This window comes from Ciconia boyciana, chromosome 4, assembly GCF_034638445.1.
Source record: "Ciconia boyciana chromosome 4, ASM3463844v1, whole genome shotgun sequence".
Taxonomy (NCBI): domain Eukaryota; kingdom Metazoa; phylum Chordata; class Aves; order Ciconiiformes; family Ciconiidae; genus Ciconia; species Ciconia boyciana.
In genome coordinates this window covers 51,616,132-51,634,068 of record NC_132937.1, presented here as the reverse complement: position 1 = coordinate 51,634,068, position 17,937 = coordinate 51,616,132, and the positions used below count along the sequence as shown (strand labels likewise).

General features: G+C 38.9%; 1 protein-coding gene across 22 annotated transcripts in view; it reads left to right on the top strand.

Annotated features, from left to right (window-relative positions):
- The window catches only part of MPDZ (multiple PDZ domain crumbs cell polarity complex component), a 139,885-nt gene that overhangs the window by 15,092 nt on the left and 106,856 nt on the right, over positions 1-17,937 (top strand). For 20 of the 22 annotated variants that reach the window (XR_012042026.1, XR_012042038.1, XR_012042043.1 and 17 more), the window contains 7 exons: positions 3,413-3,628; positions 4,583-4,722; positions 6,768-6,981; positions 8,535-8,663; positions 9,885-10,088; positions 13,066-13,180; positions 16,209-16,297. Coding sequence is in view for 1 of the 22 variants with exons in the window: in XM_072858910.1 (XP_072715011.1) it covers positions 3,413-3,628; positions 4,583-4,722; positions 6,768-6,981; positions 8,535-8,663; positions 9,885-10,088; positions 13,066-13,180; positions 16,209-16,297 (1,107 nt within the window). In the remaining 21 variants the exon portion in view is untranslated. The remainder of the gene's footprint in view (positions 1-3,412; positions 3,629-4,582; positions 4,723-6,767; positions 6,982-8,534; positions 8,664-9,884; positions 10,089-13,065; positions 13,181-16,208; positions 16,298-17,937) is intronic. The other 2 variants (XR_012042039.1, XR_012042044.1) reach the window with 2 other exon arrangements.

The window sequence follows — 17,937 nt, the reverse complement described above, 5'->3', positions numbered from 1 at the left end:
AAACTTACCAGGAGAAGAAAATGGTTATACTGGGCACGTGTTCAGGTGGAAGTTAATGTGCCTGTTATGCCTAGCCTGCCGTTTGAACATTACGAACAGTGAAATGAGTTGTCTAAAGCAATCCTCTGTTAAGCAGTACTAGGAGAACATATATAGAACATAGTACAGGATGGGCACAGAGCTCTTCTGTATACTGAAGGTTGTTCTGTATGGGATATTGAGCAGTACAAGAAGTATTTTAGATTCAGAGAAGGCACATAATACAATTCATCCTAAGGGCAATGTGCCATACTCAATAACCTTTTATTTTTGATGTGTAGCTCCATTTTTTTCTTTGCTATTTGTGCATACAGGAAAGTGTTTTATTGTGTATTAGAGAAAAACAATATCATGATGTAAACACAATTTGTGTCACTCATGCTATTCCAAAATTGTCGTATTTTAGGATTACTGTGGCTTGCTTAATCTACTTTTTGTGTATTACATGATTTGTCCAGTGTTGCAACTTCTTCCCTGCACATTTCTGTGTATAAGAGTGCTGTAGATACAGGAAAGACATTGACTTTTTATCCAGAGAGAGGTTTCATAGACTGGGGTTGTCTCTACGTTAGCAGTCTGCACACCATGTGGTAACATGGCAAAAACTTAAACTGAAATTCATGAAGGAAGATGGAGGGGAAATAGACAGTGGTGGGGGGGGGCACAGCAGTGGTTCCTAAGCTACAGTCAGTTTCTGTGCCTTAAAATTCTGTTTCTGTCCTTTTTTGCCTGCATGGCTCTTTCTTTGTAAAGCAGAAGGGCTTCTAGCTTTCTGTATATAGTCTCAAATTTTGCTTTTAGCATTATTTTAGGATTTTCCTTCTTTTCCCTTTTTTGTCTTAGAAGATGATTGCACACTCCATTCAGAGCATGGACTTCACGCACAGTTGGGTTTTGTAGGACTATCAGTAATACCGGTTACCCTTCCCCTTCTGCCATCCTGAAAGATGAAACCTCAGGAAGCTCCTGCCACATTAAAAGGGTCCCAAGACAGAGTAATGCTGTGTTTAGAACAGTGCTAAATGAAATTGATGGCATTTCCTGTATTTTTCTATAGGTTTAATCGTATTGACTGGAGTCATTACCACTCTCAGCTGCTGAGCCTTGCCTATTTAGTTTGAGGTTACCACTCCAAAGGCTGAGCCGAAGAGGTTATGTGCACTCTCACTAATCTAAATTGGGCAAAATCAGTAGGTTTTGCTCGTGCTATGCTGTTGCTTGTTTAGGCTAACCTTGCTGGCTTTGCCTGAGCAGGTGATGAGTTCTCTAGTGACTCCTTTCACCAAGCAAGCTCTGAGGATGGTAACCTTCAGCAGGAAGGGCAGTTCAGTGCTATTTTCTACAATGAGCACTGCAATTTAGAAAATGAACGTATATCCGTGACTTAACTATCAGACTTAAATATCAGACCCATATACTATGGCCTGTGAGTGCACATGAGGAGGAGTTTGGGTTTGTATCTTGTACACTCTCAAGCTGCTTTATCTTGCTGTTGAAACATAAAAATGTTTTTAAATAGAAGCAGTGCAAGACTGGCTAATTATAGTGGTGTTAGATACTCTTAGAAGTAATAATTTGAGCCAGGACAATTTTTTTGCGGGAAGGAACATGACAGTGGGATGTATAAGAAGATTTGAAGGTGGAGGAGAACAAGAAATGAAGCACATTAATTGACCAAGTTCAGTGATATACTTTTATACCTCGAAATGGATGACATTGGGAAGGTGGAAGTGAATTAACCTATTATATGGACTCATGCAGATAAGAAACATGGTATGGCATAGACTTCATTAGTTTCCAATCCATGCATATAATGTAAGGGGAAATCTTGCGTTCACAGAAGGGCAGAATTTTATTATGTCTCTGGGTGTTGTTACATGTAATGAACTGTGAAACAAGGCTTATCTACCTGTGCCTCACAGGCTTGCTGAAATGACTGTATGTGATTAAAGAAAGTGTATGTGTACACATTTTAGGCGTTATGATTTGTCTGAAAAGCAACCCAAGTGATTCCTCACCAATATGGACAACAGAACTTAATCACTGTGATGGAAATCACTGAGTTTCAAACATCCTGGTTTTCCTCTTTCTATTTTTTTATGGCAGAGTGGGCTAAGTGCTGTTGAGGACCTTTCTTTCCAGTGCTGTCTTGTGGTATTTTTTCTGTAACTTGAGGGTCTTCCCAGGCACATAAAATGTTTAACAAATGACATTTGTTCTATTATGTTTTCCTAAAGCACCCAGATGAGAAGGAATTGTGTGACTGAGAACAATACTGACCTTTTAAGGACCGGACTCTTGGAAGAATGATATGATTAACCTAATGGAAGTAGCATGCTTAAACAGTTGACACTGGTGCAGTAGACATTTTAGAATACATTTACAGTTTTGAAAATCTTTGTTGATACTTGAAGTTTAAAAATAAGGCTTCAAGGAAGGAGAATCCCAGGCTTTTGTATTGTGCAGAATGCTTGAAAATTTGCACTGTAAAACTATGAAAAGTATTTGAGGCTGCAATATTGTGGTCCTAAATTGTGGTTAGTGTGCCAGGCAAGTATGAAACAGATTGTTGTGGAGTAAAACGGTGCCTGTTGACAGTCAACAGGCAAGTGGGACAACAGCCAAATGAGGGCTTCTGCTTCACCTGAGCTTTTTACCACCACCAGCCATTCATTAGGTTGGCTGGCAGAGATCTGCTTGAAAATAGGTAATTTACTACGGCTGGGCAAGGCGGAGAATTTTCGTACTTTCTTTTCTGCTCTAAGAGAAGTGTATTGTCAAGGCTGTCTGCGTAAAGGTACGACTTTGGTTTTGAGATCAGCCTGGTGATTTTAGACTTGTTCAGTAATTTTGTATTTAATTCTAGCTCATGTAGAGAGTCACACTGGCAGCCATAGTGCGTAGTGATGCAGAAACCCTGACCAGTGAAATTTGTTCCCTATGTAGCTGGTGGGGTTTCCTTCTTTCTTCATCAAAATACACATACTTTTTTTTTTCTTGTAAAATAATTGATAAATTTGTTTTTAAAAATATTGGTACTGTAGAAAAAGCTTGTTAATACTTGTTTACCTCTACCATTGTGTTGGAGTACTTCAAGCTTCTATGCTGATATGAACAAATGAATTTTAGGCAAAGTATGGAAAATAACTTCAGATTATTTTCATCAATTTGTTTCATGTTTTACGCTGATAATTCACAACTTTACATCAATTATAAATATTAAAGATAATTTTTCTTTTTAAAATGTCTTTTTGAAATTACAAATTGGGAGTTCAGATATTTTTAACAAGCAATTGTCCTATCACGATGCTCAGGGATAAGGAGGAGGTTTCTGCTGTGCCTATAAATCTGTATTGCCATCAATCTTTTACAGGTAAATATTACACCTTCTATACATTCCACTGGTGAATTTGCCCAGCTTCATGGTGTGAATGTGGGGTCCTTGCCACATAATGAGTCATATCTGTTGGCTCAGCAGAATGGCAGCCCAGCTAATGTGCTAGAAGCATCGATGAGATCCATTACTCCTCAGATTAATGGGAAGTCCTCTAGTGATGACTTTGAGCAGCTGATCAGAAATATGTCCCAGGTAAGCATGTAATCTGGTAACCACGAAATGTGGATCACTGATTATCTGGAAGATTAAAATACATGTATGTTTATTTAAAAGCCATTGAGTTATTAAGCAAACCAGAGCTCACTTGCTATATAAAACAAAAATAACCTTTTAATTTGAGGAACAAGTGGTAAATGAGAAAACAGTTGGAAAAGTAGCCTTGACATTGTCATTGCTGAGTTATTGTCCTTAGCTGGGCACTGTGCCTCTCCCAGATCAGCGTGCCATTATCTTTCCGTGCTCATTGTAGGACTGCTGCTCTGTGCATGAGGGAGATGCTTTGTCAGAGCGTGCTCTTGTGTGCATAAATAACAAAAGCTAGTTCTGTGACTTGCTTGGAAATAAGATGGAAAATTCCTTTTTGGCCTTGCTACGCATTGTTCTGTAATCTTACTGCTTGTCTGTGGTAGGCAGAAATGGTGTACTAGTCCCTTCAGTGGCTGGAGCTGAGAATGGCCAGGCATATGTTCTATAATTTTTCTAACTAACCTGTAATAGAGCCAGATAGGGGAAGTGTTCTCCTGTTCTCCTGGAGAGCCTTTTGCACCATCCTACTTTTTCCCTCTTTCTGAAATTCGTCGTCTTTTTGTAGATCTGCCTGAGAGTTGGCCTGTACCCTCTAAAATTTTGTAGACACATATATCCTAGTTTAGTCACTACTAAGCCTAAACTCTGTATATTTAGCTGCTGTTTCCTGATTTCCTCTTCTGGGCTGTAATAATCTTTATTTCTCAAATCTTTCATAATTGTCACTTTGATAGCGAGAAATTGGAAGCAAACAACTGTGTTTCAGTTATTAGCTAGTGTAGCCTTGTCCTGCTGTAGTTTTCAAATTAGAAACTCACTTCCAAGTTGTTTACCACATTCATTAATGCTGCTTTTCAACATTTTTAACATTTTTACCCTTTTTTTTCTTCTATGGAACAGGGTCGTCTTGTTGAGACCATTGAGCTCATTAAACCTTTAAGTGGTGGTCTGGGCTTCAGTGTTGTGGGACTCAAGAGTGAAAACAGGGGTGAACTAGGAATATTTGTGCAAGAAATCCAGGAGGGAAGTGTGGCACATAGGTAAGATTACTACTGGAATATTTTACTGTACCAAGTGTTAACATGACACTGCAATTTATTGTGTTATTGCTGTTGTTTTTGTGGTACAAGGGCACACTTCTCTTGTATTCTAAGCCATACATCATAGCAGATTTAAAATTAATTATCACTACAATTTATGTAATGTTGGAACAGGGCAGTGTATGATCTGTTCTGAATTGTTGGAAACTACAGATGGAGTTTCTCTGTGGTTTGTTTATAATACCTCCTTTCCAACAGGGAAAATGGGGAGGGTACTGTTCCATGTCACGGCTTTTAAAGCTAAAATACAGATTTTGCCGTCTTTGAATGCACTGAAAAACAATTTTGTGCAAAAAAATCAGTTGTAACTAGCAGGGTTACTTGTTAGGTAGGGTCCCACTGAGCAGGTGTGAAACCCAGCTTTTAAGTCAAGCAAGGCTTGACCTAACATTCTTGGACTCTTAAGAAGAGATATTCAGCTGATGTTACCAGAAACTCAGCAATAATAATAGCTTGCTGAAAGTATGCTTTAGACTTTAATCCTGATTCCACAAGTAGTGTTGAGAGAAGTAGATTTCTGCTGTAAGAACAGCCCGAGGGAGCAAACGAACTTAGTGGTGAATGGCAGCAGCACTGGTTCACTGCAGACTGGTGGGGTGTATCACTGTGTGTGGATTTGCTGATCAGGATCCTGGCCAGAGCTGCTTTGTGGTGTGCTCTGGATGTTGTATGGGGCGGCTGAGTCATCTCAGTGCTATTTCTCACTGCGCTGTAGGGAGAAATTTTCTGATCATCTGTGGTCTGAACACTCTGCTTTTAACAGACGGCAGAGCGTGGCCTACAGAGTTAATTCAGTGGCATGCTCTATGTCATTACAATATTTTTTAATCTGCCTAAATTCCACTTTCTTTTAAATTTTTTTTTTCCTTCCCCATCAAGACGTCTTTGCTTTTACTTCTCTTATTCCATGGAGTTGAGACCTATCTTTACTGAATCAGGCCCTGCCCAATTCACTAGCGAGAAGAGAAACATTCAACAGCTATATCAGAGCTCATAAATCAGAAAGGCCTTGGCAGTAATAAGTCTTTGAGAGCACTCTGAAAAACAGTTCAAATCCACAAGTGAAATGTTATGGGTTGAAGCTAAATGGTGTTTTTCCTGAATGCTGTCGAGTACCTGGGCTTCTACACTGTAGGTCCTCACAAAAGCTGGTGTAATAGGGATCCTTGTTTTCGTTGCTGCCCTTTTTTTCAAAGTATTGCCACTTTGGGATGTGGAAGACAAGGCTGCAGAGTTTCTGCTGGTTTATTGCAGAAGCAATAGAAGTGGTGGAGGAGGCAGAGGGCAACTCATCTGTGTAGGCTTCATATACTTCCTTTGAAGTAGGTCAGGGGAAGGGCTCAGTACGTAATCTTACAGTAGTGCTTCCGTTGTCCAAAGGAGTTATTTTTTAATTTGTTCAGGGCTTTTTCCCCCCTTGTTTAAAAAGGATCTGTTTTATCATTTTCTTTCTGTTTCTCTCTCTGCCTCCCCTTCTTTCCCCCCCACCCCCACCCCCACCCCCACCCCCGGTTTTGTGCAAAACAAAATTTGTTTCTGTAACATCTTGATGAAAGTGTGTTCCACTCCACGGTTTGATGAATATTCAGAATGGGCGCACTGAACAAAGTGGAGCACTTGGTCTGTTAAGCAAGAGGCTCAAAGTCAAGAATAAACATAAGTTCCCAGGCTATGGTTGGGAGCGACTGAGATCTAATATGCTTAGTCTCGCATGGGGGTACAGGGAGAAGAAAGCTAGCTAGGGGGTAGTAGCCAGAGGAGAGTGGCAATGGGATTAGCTTCAAAGGAAGCGATCACCAGGGTGCTGCATCAGGTCCTTTCAGCAAAACCGCAGGCAGAGATTAAAAAGTGGGGGGAATAGAGAACAGGTTATTAAAAATACTGGAAAATTGTCAAAATACTGTAATTTCTGTGGCAACACTTCTTTGGTTTTTCTTGTTTGTTTATTTTGTCATCCCCCTTCCTTGTTTACACATACATGACAGAGATGGAAAGCTGAAGGAAGCAGATCAAATCCTTGCTATTAACGGACAAGCCCTTGATCAAACAATTACACATCAACAGGCTATCAGCATCCTACAGAAAGCAAAAGATAATGTCCAGCTAGTTGTGGCCAGGGGCACTTTCCCTCAGCTCATCAGTCCTGTAGTTTCCCGGTCTCCATCTGCTGCTAGCACAGTTTCAGCCCATTCCAACCCGGTGAGTATACCCCAAATGTCTGTGTATTCAGTTCTGGGCATGTATGTGCTTGACTGCATCTAGTATTTTTAGACTTTTTTTGGTAACTTGTATGTACATTTCCTTCACAGTTCTTGAGGTTTTTCTTCTATCTGTTTTTGTTGTACCTTCTCCCATGCAAAGAGTAGAAAATATTCAGGCTTGCTGAATCCAAGATCTTGATCTTGGATGTATTCCTTCTTCCCATCTGCCAAATTCTCTGTATCCACCAATGCAAATACAAAATGTTTACGTTACTTTATGAAGCGTTATTTTGAGATAGTGGTAAACAGGATCTTTTTTTCTCTCTGCCTTCTGCTTGGGCAAACAGAAATTTTTGAGGCATTGCAATCTGATCTGCACCACCAGCTGGATGGGTGCTTCTCCGTTTGTTTCTCTGTTGTCTGTTAGTGGTAAGGCTCAAGTAAAGCAACAAGAGAGAGCCATCAAAATGGCATGTGTAGGGACATACTTTAGGAACCCCAGAAAACAGCTCTGCTACATTTCCTTTCTTTTGAAAGCTTTTGTACATATAGGTGTAGAGAACATAGCTCATAAACATGGTGATACTACCTGCACTTTCTCTTCCTGGTGTCTTACTCATGTAATGGCTTGTCCTGGGATGAAATGGCCTATATTTGGTTTCTGTAGGTTTTGCTGTTCAGTCATCTGTGGCTCTTCTTTAAGGGAGTTGTTAATCAGAAGTATATGGAGCTATCAGTCTGGGAAAAAGCAGCTATTTTAGTGTTTATTTTAATCATTATCATAACACCTTTAGTGAAGAAATTTCAGAATTGTTCTTTTCTTCTTTGTGCAGGAATAAAGCTGATTGGCCTAACTTTTCCTGTCAGCACACAGGAGAGGCCTGCGCTCTTCCAGTATTGCTGTGACACATTTCTTTCGCAATGTGATTGCCTCCGTATGCTCTGAACAACTTCCCTTGCTTGAAAAAATGTTCCTTTCAGACCTGCCACAGCTCCTTCTGTTTTTTGATGCGTGCCTTTCCCCGTCCTTGTGTTCCCTTCGCTTAACTTTGAATTTGCAGTACCTTGATTATTCCAAAATAATTGCTTATTTTCGAGATCCTACCTGCTGGAGCACCAGCTGCGGTTTTAAATTTCAGATGAGTTTACGGTGTGGTTTGTTCTTCAGGAGAAACAATACCAGGAGCTTCCAGTCGTCCCTTCAGTACCTTGACACACAAGTGAGATGGCGTTTGTCTTTCTTTCAGAGCAGTTTTGCTCCTGCCAGAACATGAAGGCTGCCATCGGAGCTACTTCGTTCCAGTGCTGTTGACATCAGACAACCCATAAATTTTTGTTCATTACACAGGGGGCAATTCTGCTAATGCCTGCCTTGCAATACCTGGTGCTGCTTTCAGCCTTAACCTCTGAACTGGGTTTATGCTTTCTCCTGTGCTTTGTTATAATGGCCTATGTGAACATGCACTTATCTCAAGGTTTTAATTTCAGTCCTGTGAGATTTCCTAGCAGCAGTATTTTTCTCACTTGCAAGCTTATATTTATTCCTTGTAGGTTCACTGGCAGCATGTGGAGACCATTGAGTTGGTGAACGATGGCTCAGGTCTGGGATTTGGGATAGTGGGAGGAAAGTCAACTGGAGTGATTGTTAAAACCATCCTCCCAGGAGGGGTGGCTGATCAGGTAAATTCAACCTACCCTTCTGTTTACTGTTCAGTAAGGTGTGAAGTTACTCGTTACTTTTATAATCATGCTAAGTAGCGGTAGCTTTTTTCCTCATAAGTGGAAAAAAGAGAGAGCAAGTGGTGAACTTTATCCTCCGTAAAGGTGTGTTTAGTACAGGGGATCTATGCATTTGAATGTAAAAGCTGGATTAGGCTCTAAATCACATTTTCAAACCTCTTACATTATACAAGTTTGTTGCAGATGCATTTAGACTCCTAATTCTTTCACGAATATACTGGTTGCAATCCGGAGGGGGACACACACACCAAACACTTACTTGCTCTGCCCAAACAGCTAAGAATTGCATCTGCTTCTCTCTGCTGGGCTCACTGAAGCTTGGAGCAGCATGTGGCTTCATGCATCTGCTTCAGGACACAGGCTCTGCTCCTGCCCGAAGGGCTCATGAGAATTGAATTTGGTGATCAGAGCCCATTTCGAGCTTGTCTGTTGGACAAGTGTCTAGGGCTGCATTAATGATGATCAAGGACTGAATAGGCACAGAGACTGGTCAGTCTTCCAACCACAGAACTGGTGGCCTGATAACAGGGCCTGGAGATGCATGGACAGGATTTACTGCCACACTCTTCCCCTGAGCAGGTAGATGGGTTCCTTTTACAGACCCATCTCTTTAATACTTTTCATATGGGCTAAATTCATGTGAAGCTTTTTTATTGGTTAAAGGTAAATCATTAGGACAGTAAACCAGTGTAAAGCAATATAAATAACTGGATTGAAGTAAGGGAGAAGTGTATTTTATTTTGAAGTTACAGTTACTCCTGAGGACCAGTTTTTAAATAGAAGTGTAAAGCTGAATATATGTTTGTATGCTGTCTTTTGGAAGTGTGTTTGGAAATGAAACCTGAAGTTCTCTAATCAAAATGCAGTTGTTAAATGCCAGTAGGTAGTAACTGTAACTATATGCATTTTTTTCTGTGCTTGCTGCTTGAAAAAGGATGTCCCGGATATTTCTGGGGAAATTTCTAGTAAAATTAGTGTGCCATTAGGCAACATACTTTTCTTCTCCCTGTTATCAGGGTATTGACTTGTCACCCAAAAAAAGTCACCTGGTTCATGTGTCTTAAAAGTGACTAAAGCTATGTGGTCTTTTTCTAATTGTATGGTACATGGGAGAAATGGCAGGATGTTAATAGATTTTTTTCATCATTATTCTTCCTGGAGCATGGGAGATTGTGTAGTGGAGACCACATCCTGAAAATTGGTGATACAGACCTGGCTGGAATGAGCAGTGAGCAGGTGGCACAAGTTCTGAGGCAGTGTGGAAATCGAGTGAAACTGGTAATTGCAAGAGGTCCTATTGAGGAGCCACCTCCACCAGCAGTCCCTCCAGGTACACCGGTAACCATCTCCACACCAGAGAAACAGGTAAGCAACAGTGAATATACTTAACTCATGGCAAACTTTTACTTCCAACTTCCATTTCTGTTAACTGCTATTTGAGTGTCTTTCATGCTTATGTTCTCAAAAGCCAGGATTTTCTTTCCCAGTAGCAGTGTTCTCAGCTGACAGTCTGGGAGAATTTAAATGTCATGAGTCCACAATGCAAGGAACTGTATGCTTGAAGCCTTTTGGGATCAAGGCTTAGGACTTCCATAAGAATGATCTGAATAACTTCTGGTTCTGAGTTGCTTGTGATTGTGCAGTAATATGTTGGGAGCAACTGAAGCCATGCAGTCTTTTCTTCAGACAGAGCAAGCTGGCTCTGCAGCATTTCTTTGTCCACCTGTCCTTTTCCTCTCCCGGAGCATTTCTTATTTCCATATAATTGAAGCCATCCATCAGACAGTCCCTCCCTGTACCAACCAGCACACAGATGCTGCTCCTTTCCTACATCACCTGGCATTGCTCATTTGCTAGACATCTTCCAAAAAAGTCAGCCAGCTGCTACCCTTATTCTCCTGCTGATGATTGTACTCTCTGTGCTGTTACTCCTCTGCAACCATCAGCCACTTAAAAAATGCTGTAAATATTATCATGTCCTGTCAGCTCAAAACCTCTACAAGGTAGGTCATTTGCATGTTTGCAGCAAAGCCTGGTTTCATGGGAGCCACAAACAGTAGTGTTTTGTATCATATAATTGTGACCAGATACATTTAAATGTGAATACATGGAGTAAGTGAACAAGAGAAGAAAAAGGTGGATCTTTTTGAGTCTACAACTCGATAGAATTTATGCCTTACAAATAATTTTTTGTTTTAACTTTGTCCTGTTGTTTTTCTAGACATTTTCTTCCCAGTTACAAATTACATTTCAGATAGGTTACTTTGGAAGAAAAAAAAGCCTTAAAAATTTTTGCATGATTATCATTATTTTGCCTCAGTCCATTGTAGTTGTATCTTTGGAAAACACTGTGGCTGTATGGCAAAGTTAATCTTAACGTAGAGTCTTCTGAGCATCTAAGAGGAGAGACAGACTGGTACTTTTGTGTCTCTATAGCACTCAGAGGCAGGAAAACCTGGCTATTAGGTAAAGGGATCAATATTTAGCCCAAATATTATTTATCTGAAAGGCAGCAGTCTCAAAAGAGAAGCTGACTTTGATGATTTAATCTGTGTATATTTCTTCAGTATTTGCCTTTCTGAGGTTATATGATGCAATGTTGAAGGCCATATCTGCAGCTGCAGGATGTGTAGGATTTCTAGTACCGAGGAAATAGCTCAAAGCCACCAAGTGGCAAAATTTGACATTTTTGCCACCTTCCTCTCCATTTCCATCCTTTTCAATACTTTGTTCTTGGAACATCTCTCCTGGCAGGAGGCACGCTATTTTTAAACTGCTTCTGCCTGCACAAAGTCTTGTTCTTGGAGGGAGCACCCAGTTAGTGGTGCTGCAAGCCTCATTAATTTGAGTCTGGAGTGAAGATGATGATGGAAACAGCTTGGTTTGTCTATTTCTTCCTGGTAAATACAGGGTGGGTAAAGACTTCAGAATGCTCTTAAAACTGTTAGTGAGGGCAGGATGGCTTTCCAAAATGGGCACTTCTCATCATATCCCCTGTAGATGTCTATCCTGTAGAAGTTCATGAGGTTATGGAAATTGGAGCAGTTTTTTAGTGGTATTACCTGTGGTGAAAATAATCCTCTATTATCAAGCAGAGAGGCAGTGAAAGCAGTAGAAATTTATTTTTCTTGTGTTTGATTGTGGTTTTGGGTGGAGTTGCTCAGGTAAAGAACTGAAGTTAGATTCTCTTTTGGCAAGTAGCATCATAGCTCTCCTGAAGTCGTCTTTTTTTTGGCACATGCATACTCATCTAGTCAAACTTGATTTAATTAGTATCTGCCTGGTTGCTGTATTGGCACTTTAAAAAATATTAGCTGCTATTTGTCATGCAGAAGAGGCAGAATAAAATAAGAGTATAGCAGGATCTTGATAGATTTGTACTATATTTATGAATTCCCATTTTAAATATGTGCATAAATTTTGATGTCCATGTAAATACAATGAAATTGAAGCCTTGTATGTGTAATCATATACTGATATATATCGGCTATGGAAGTGGCTAGTAAGTGTCTGTTTTACACAAAAAATGAAAAATTTTTAAAAACACTTTTTAAAAATTTGAAATGAAGTTTTATAAGTTGATTTTTTTCTTTTAATACAAAAGCAATGTTGTTAAAATGGGATTTTAGTATGTATTGTGCTTACATTAACAATAAATAAATGAATTCATTACTCCTAAAATTCTTTGTTCTTGAAATTCAGAGGGCTGTAGTAGGTGTTAGCAGAGATTGTAATTATTTAACTAGCTGGAAGTATAATTGCTACTTTCTAAAACAGAATTTTTAAGTCTTTCAAAAGCAAGAAACATAATTGCCTCAGTAGAAATAGCTTTTATTATGTTTTAAACTTGGCATGCATAGGAAAAAAATAGCTATAGTTATTGAACAGGAATTTAAACAAATAGAATACAAAATACAATTTTGATCTTTTTTCTTCTTTTAAATGACACAGCAGTCTAAAGCTGGTTCTGAGAAGGTCCCAGAAGGGCAGCAAGCTACATATTCTAACATTTAAGCATGGTTTGTGTAACTTACTGTACAAGAGGTTCATTGTTCAATTTGTACAAATTTCACCAGTAATTTTAGTCATCAAATAATGATTTTCTAGGTTAGAGGGTAATATCCCAGGGGCAGTGGGGTGGGGAGTCTGTGACCTGCATTGCTTTACAGTGAGGCATATTACCTATGTCTAATTTATCTGCTGAATATCAAATAAGAGCTGAAACAAAGTTGGTACTTCCTTTTTTACATTTGTGTCTAATTTTACATGTTAATGACATCAAAGACTGTGGTGGATCTTTAAAGAAAAAAAGCTTCCTTTCTAATCATGCTTTTCTTATTAGGCAGATACTTCTGTTGATAGCTGTGAAGATGGGGAGAAATTTAATGTCGAACTCACTAAAAACAACCAGGGATTAGGAATAACTATTGCTGGTTACATTGGAGACAAAACGTCAGGTAATGATTCATTCCTGCAGTTTACTATACAATCTGTTGTGTACTATGGTGTATGTGCGTCAAAGACTTAATTTTAGTTTTGGTATAGCATGTCTAAGAAAAACCTTCACCATCTAAAATCTTTTTAAAGTTTGTAAAGAAAAAGGAATTATTTTCCTTTTGTGAGAAGGACATTCAGATTAGAAGCAATCAGTTTTATTATAAAATCCCACCTCAGCATTTGTTAATCAATCTTTGTATTCACTCTTGGCTAAAGCTTGTGCTTACATGTTTTTGCAAAACAATTCTAAAATAGATTGAGCCATTTTTGTTAGAACTGGCTGGGCTTTTTAAATTACATTTTCATTTTTAAAAGGGTCTTACAAGATAACACATTAGTATTCTGAGTAGTTTTAGAAGGTATTATTTTTTAAACAGTATGTATAGTACTGCTGGCAGATCAGGAATTCCTTAGTGACTTCTGGATATAATAAATGTTTGTTGACCTCTGAGCTGTTGCAGCCAATAAATAAGTTAATTTAAATAAATAAATGCAACGGTGTTCATGTACAGTTGTGTATTTTTACTTTGTAATTTCCACTGTATTTTTCAGGAAAATGATCCAGAACTCTGTTAGGCCTCCCTAGCGGGGATTTGGCAAATGCAATACTGCTAGGAAGGGACAGTTGTCGAATGTGTTGTAAAACTTCTCCAAGAGCTGTTGGCTTGACTTCTACCCATGTATATATTGTTAGAAAAATATATGGATAGATATATCCCACGTTATTGGCACTTTATAAGCATAATTTGTTGGCTTTGAGAAGCTGGACTAAATTTTAACAGTCTGTTCCGTAGGACAGGACGGTCACAGTTTGTGTAGGTCCACTCTTCAGCAGCTTCCAGTTGAATCTTTAGAAGGCAAATTCAATTGTAGAACATGTGATAGATCTGACAGCATATTTTAACTGATTTAGTGTTGGAGTATTACCAGTCTTTGATTTTAAATTATTGTGCTGCATATAACTGCATTAGAAAATATTCTTGCCTTAGGAACTAATTGGGCATCTCACTTCATTTTGTGACTTAACACTGAGTTAAAGAACAACTTTGCTGTCAGTGAAGTGGCAAAAAAACTAATGGACAGCAAGATCTGCAGCTGAATCTTTCATGAATGACAAATAGCAACTTGTCACGTTACCATACAGCTGTATGATATAAAAACGCTTGGAAGTTAGTAGGACTAGCCATTTAATTATTTGCAAAACCTGGTGTGCTGGTCTTGGCTGGGGTAGAGTTCATTTTCTTCATAGTATCTAGTATGGGGCTATGTTTTGGATTTGTGATGAAAACAGTGTTGATAATCCAGGGATGTTGTAGTTACTGCTGAGCAGTGCTTACACAGAGTCAAGGCCTTTTCTGCTTCTCACCCCACCCCACCAGCGAGTAGGCTGGGGGTGCAGGAGAAGCTGGGAGGGGACACAGCTGGGACAGCTGACCCCAACTGACCAAAAGGATATCCCATACCATATGATGTCATGCGCAGCAATAAAGCTGGGGGGAAGGTTGGTGGAGGGGTTTGCTGCTCAGGAACTGGCTGGGCATCAGTTGGTTGCTGGTGAGCAATTGTTTTCATTTACATCGCTTGTCTTCTTGGGTTTTATTTCTCTCTCTTTGTTATTTTCCTTTTAATTACATTATTATTATTATTATTATTATTATTATTATTATTTCCAATTATTAAACTGTTCTTATTGCAACCCATGAGTTTTCTCACTTTTGCCCTTCCAGTTCTCTTCCCCTATCCCGCTGGTGGGGCGGGGAGTGAGCAAGCAGCTGTGTGGTGCTTAGTTGCTGGCTGGGGTTAAACCACGACATCTGGGAAAACATCAAATTAAGGAAAAACAGAAAAGAATTGTCAATGTCGTGACTTAAATATATTTGTAGTCTTATTCGTCCTAAGCTGAATGTAGTCATTAGAGCAAAACATAGATTTAGCCCTCCTTCCTGCGAACTTTTGTCATATTGAGGCCCAGTAAAAGATGGATTTCAGGTCTGCAAAGGCACTAGGGTGTCTTGACAGCCATTAAAACTAATTTTGTTATGGATTACCTTCCCATCAAACGTATTCATTTAACAGAGTTGGAACATTTGTTGAGAGAAAGTAGATTCTGTTAAGATTTCTGATACCAATGTTACAGGCCTGTGACTCTCAGACGTGATTTCATGCCAGTTCATGCTAGTATTTTTTCTCTATTTAATGTATACTGTGCAACATGTGCATGTAGGAACTCCATAGATTTTCACTTTACTGAGCTGCTGAAGTTGTTACAAATTCCAGTGTGTTTTTCCTGAAATTGATTTCTTTTTGTAAAATGTCCCTTCTTTAGTTGTTTTATATATATGACTTTTCCTTCTGATTCAAAATCAGTAACTGTCTAAAATGGTTCTGTTTTGGGGTTTGGATTTTTTTTTTCTTTTGTGTCTTTTTTTTTTTCAACTGGATCAAATACTGACTTACAGCTGTAGTTAAAAGCTGGTTCAAACGTAAGTAGTAGTCCTGCGTGCTTATAATTTTCTGCATTTGGTTATCCAAGCATGCATTTTCTTAAGCAGTTATTAAGTACAGAGAAAATACATAATTTACCAGGTTAGTGTACTTAAACTGAATTTTCTGCCCTGCAGTTTTAAATCTGACCAAGAGTTAGGGGTAGGTTTTTTGTTGATATTGGTTTCAACATTTAGATTAAGGTAAGTTAGAATATTTCTTCTTTTGCAGCAAGAATTGGGAATTTGGTATTGTCAGATTTTGAATGAGATCTAGTCCAGTGCAAGCTGACATTAATCAGGCTCATCCTTTAGGAAAATAATGATATATATGTTTTACTTAAAGCATATACTTTCTTGAGGTTTCTTTCCTTATCTTACCTGGAGATTGTGTTTTCTTTCTTTTTCTCCCTTTGGCTGGTAGCATTAGTTGGAGATTGTTGCATTATTTAAATTGTTTCTTAATAAATTAGTTAATATAATTTTCTCTGTTTCTTCATCCCAGAACCTTCTGGTATCTTTGTGAAAAGCATTACAAAAGGCAGTGCTGTTGAACATGACGGCAGAATCCATGTAGGAGATCAAATTATAGTTGTAAGTAAACACAGAAAGAAATTAGATCGTTTGTCTGGAAAACTCTACTTCTTTAAGTTGTAAAGAAATACTCATATAGTACGTGTTTAAAACGTTTAGGATTGGTGTTGAAATGGCAAGTCCTTTTTTTGACTGAGTATTCGATCACATTATCTTTCTGATTATGCTACTTGTGTGTAACTTGAGTTTCTTAATAAAATCTGTTGTATGTGTGTGTCTTACCAGTAGGAGCTTTGAAACTGTTTAGTAAATGCAAAGTTTCAAAGTTGGATTCAAATTAAGCAACTGTTTTCAAAATGATTTTTAAAAATATGTCATTAAAGTTTTAGATGCTCAGAGAAAGAAGAAAATCTTTTCATGCATAAAATGTTAGTTGTGTGGTGAAAATCAGGCCATGAATGCAGGAACCATGTTTTTGTGGCTCTCATAGATCTGGCCTTGCATTTGTGTGAAGGCAGCACTAAGAACAAGTTAGGATCTCTCTCCAAGTACAAATGTGCCTGCATGTTTGTATGTGGAAATATATATGGTTTTTATAATGATTTAAATGCTGACTACAAATGACTAAAATTGATTATTCCTAAGTTTGATTTCTTCTACTGCAGATGCAGAAGGAGAAAAAGATTTGAGTGACCTCAGACAAAAGATTAATAAACATTTTTAAAATATGGTTTGCTTAAGTGTGGAGAAAAAATTAAATAACCCCAGCTCATTTTTAATTACTTTGTATTTAGAAGAGCACCAGAGTTGCTATTCTGTTCAGAGAAGGGCAACAAAATGATTAAGGGTCTGGGGGGAGTTGTTCTTCTTGCAGGAGGAATTAAAATAATGGAATATGTGTGTTGTATAGGTAGACTGAAACAACTACGGGAGTCAAGGGATATAGTATTGTTAGAATTATTTCAGAAATTAAAGGCACTGAGGGGTGAGACAGAGAAAGAATAGGATAATATGGAGTTTGCAGGGAGAAGGAGAATAAAAAGTGAGGTGTACTAGGGATAATGGGATGAAATTGAACAATGCCAAAGTCTTGAGTTTTAGAAAAAAACCCTGTGTTAATGAGATAATGGGGTAACTTCAAAAAGAAGAGGCCAAAATCTTGTTCTTTAGAATATTAAAATGATGGACCAGAGATAACATCTGGCTGGCTGGGACAGTGTTTGATTGGGAAATTGGACTTCACTGTGTCTGAGGTTGCTTGGCCTTAGAACGGCTGCACTCTGTAGTTCTTTCTATCACAGTGGATGGATGTGTCTCTCCTCACCCTCCCCTCCCCAGCTCTCCCGGCCATGGCTGTGTTGGTTTATTCACCCAGTATTTTCTACTCGGAGGTGGGTATGGCTGAAGCGGTCAAGCAGGCAGGCTGCACAACGTGCCCTGCACAGCATGTGCTGTGTCCTCTCCTACCTCGCAGAGCAGATCTGCCTGGCCTCACTGTAGTGGGCACCCAAAGCACTTCTCCCCACTTCGCTGTGGTACTGGTTGTTACCTAGCTGCGGGGCATTCTAGTGAAAGTGCTTAATGTATCCAATGTCATTAAGTCATCCAGGTTTTTGTTCTTGTACCTCCGCTTGCTTTGTGCTCAGGCTAACAGATGCTGAGAGCTCACCATATGATTTTGCCCTGGATATCTTTTTTTT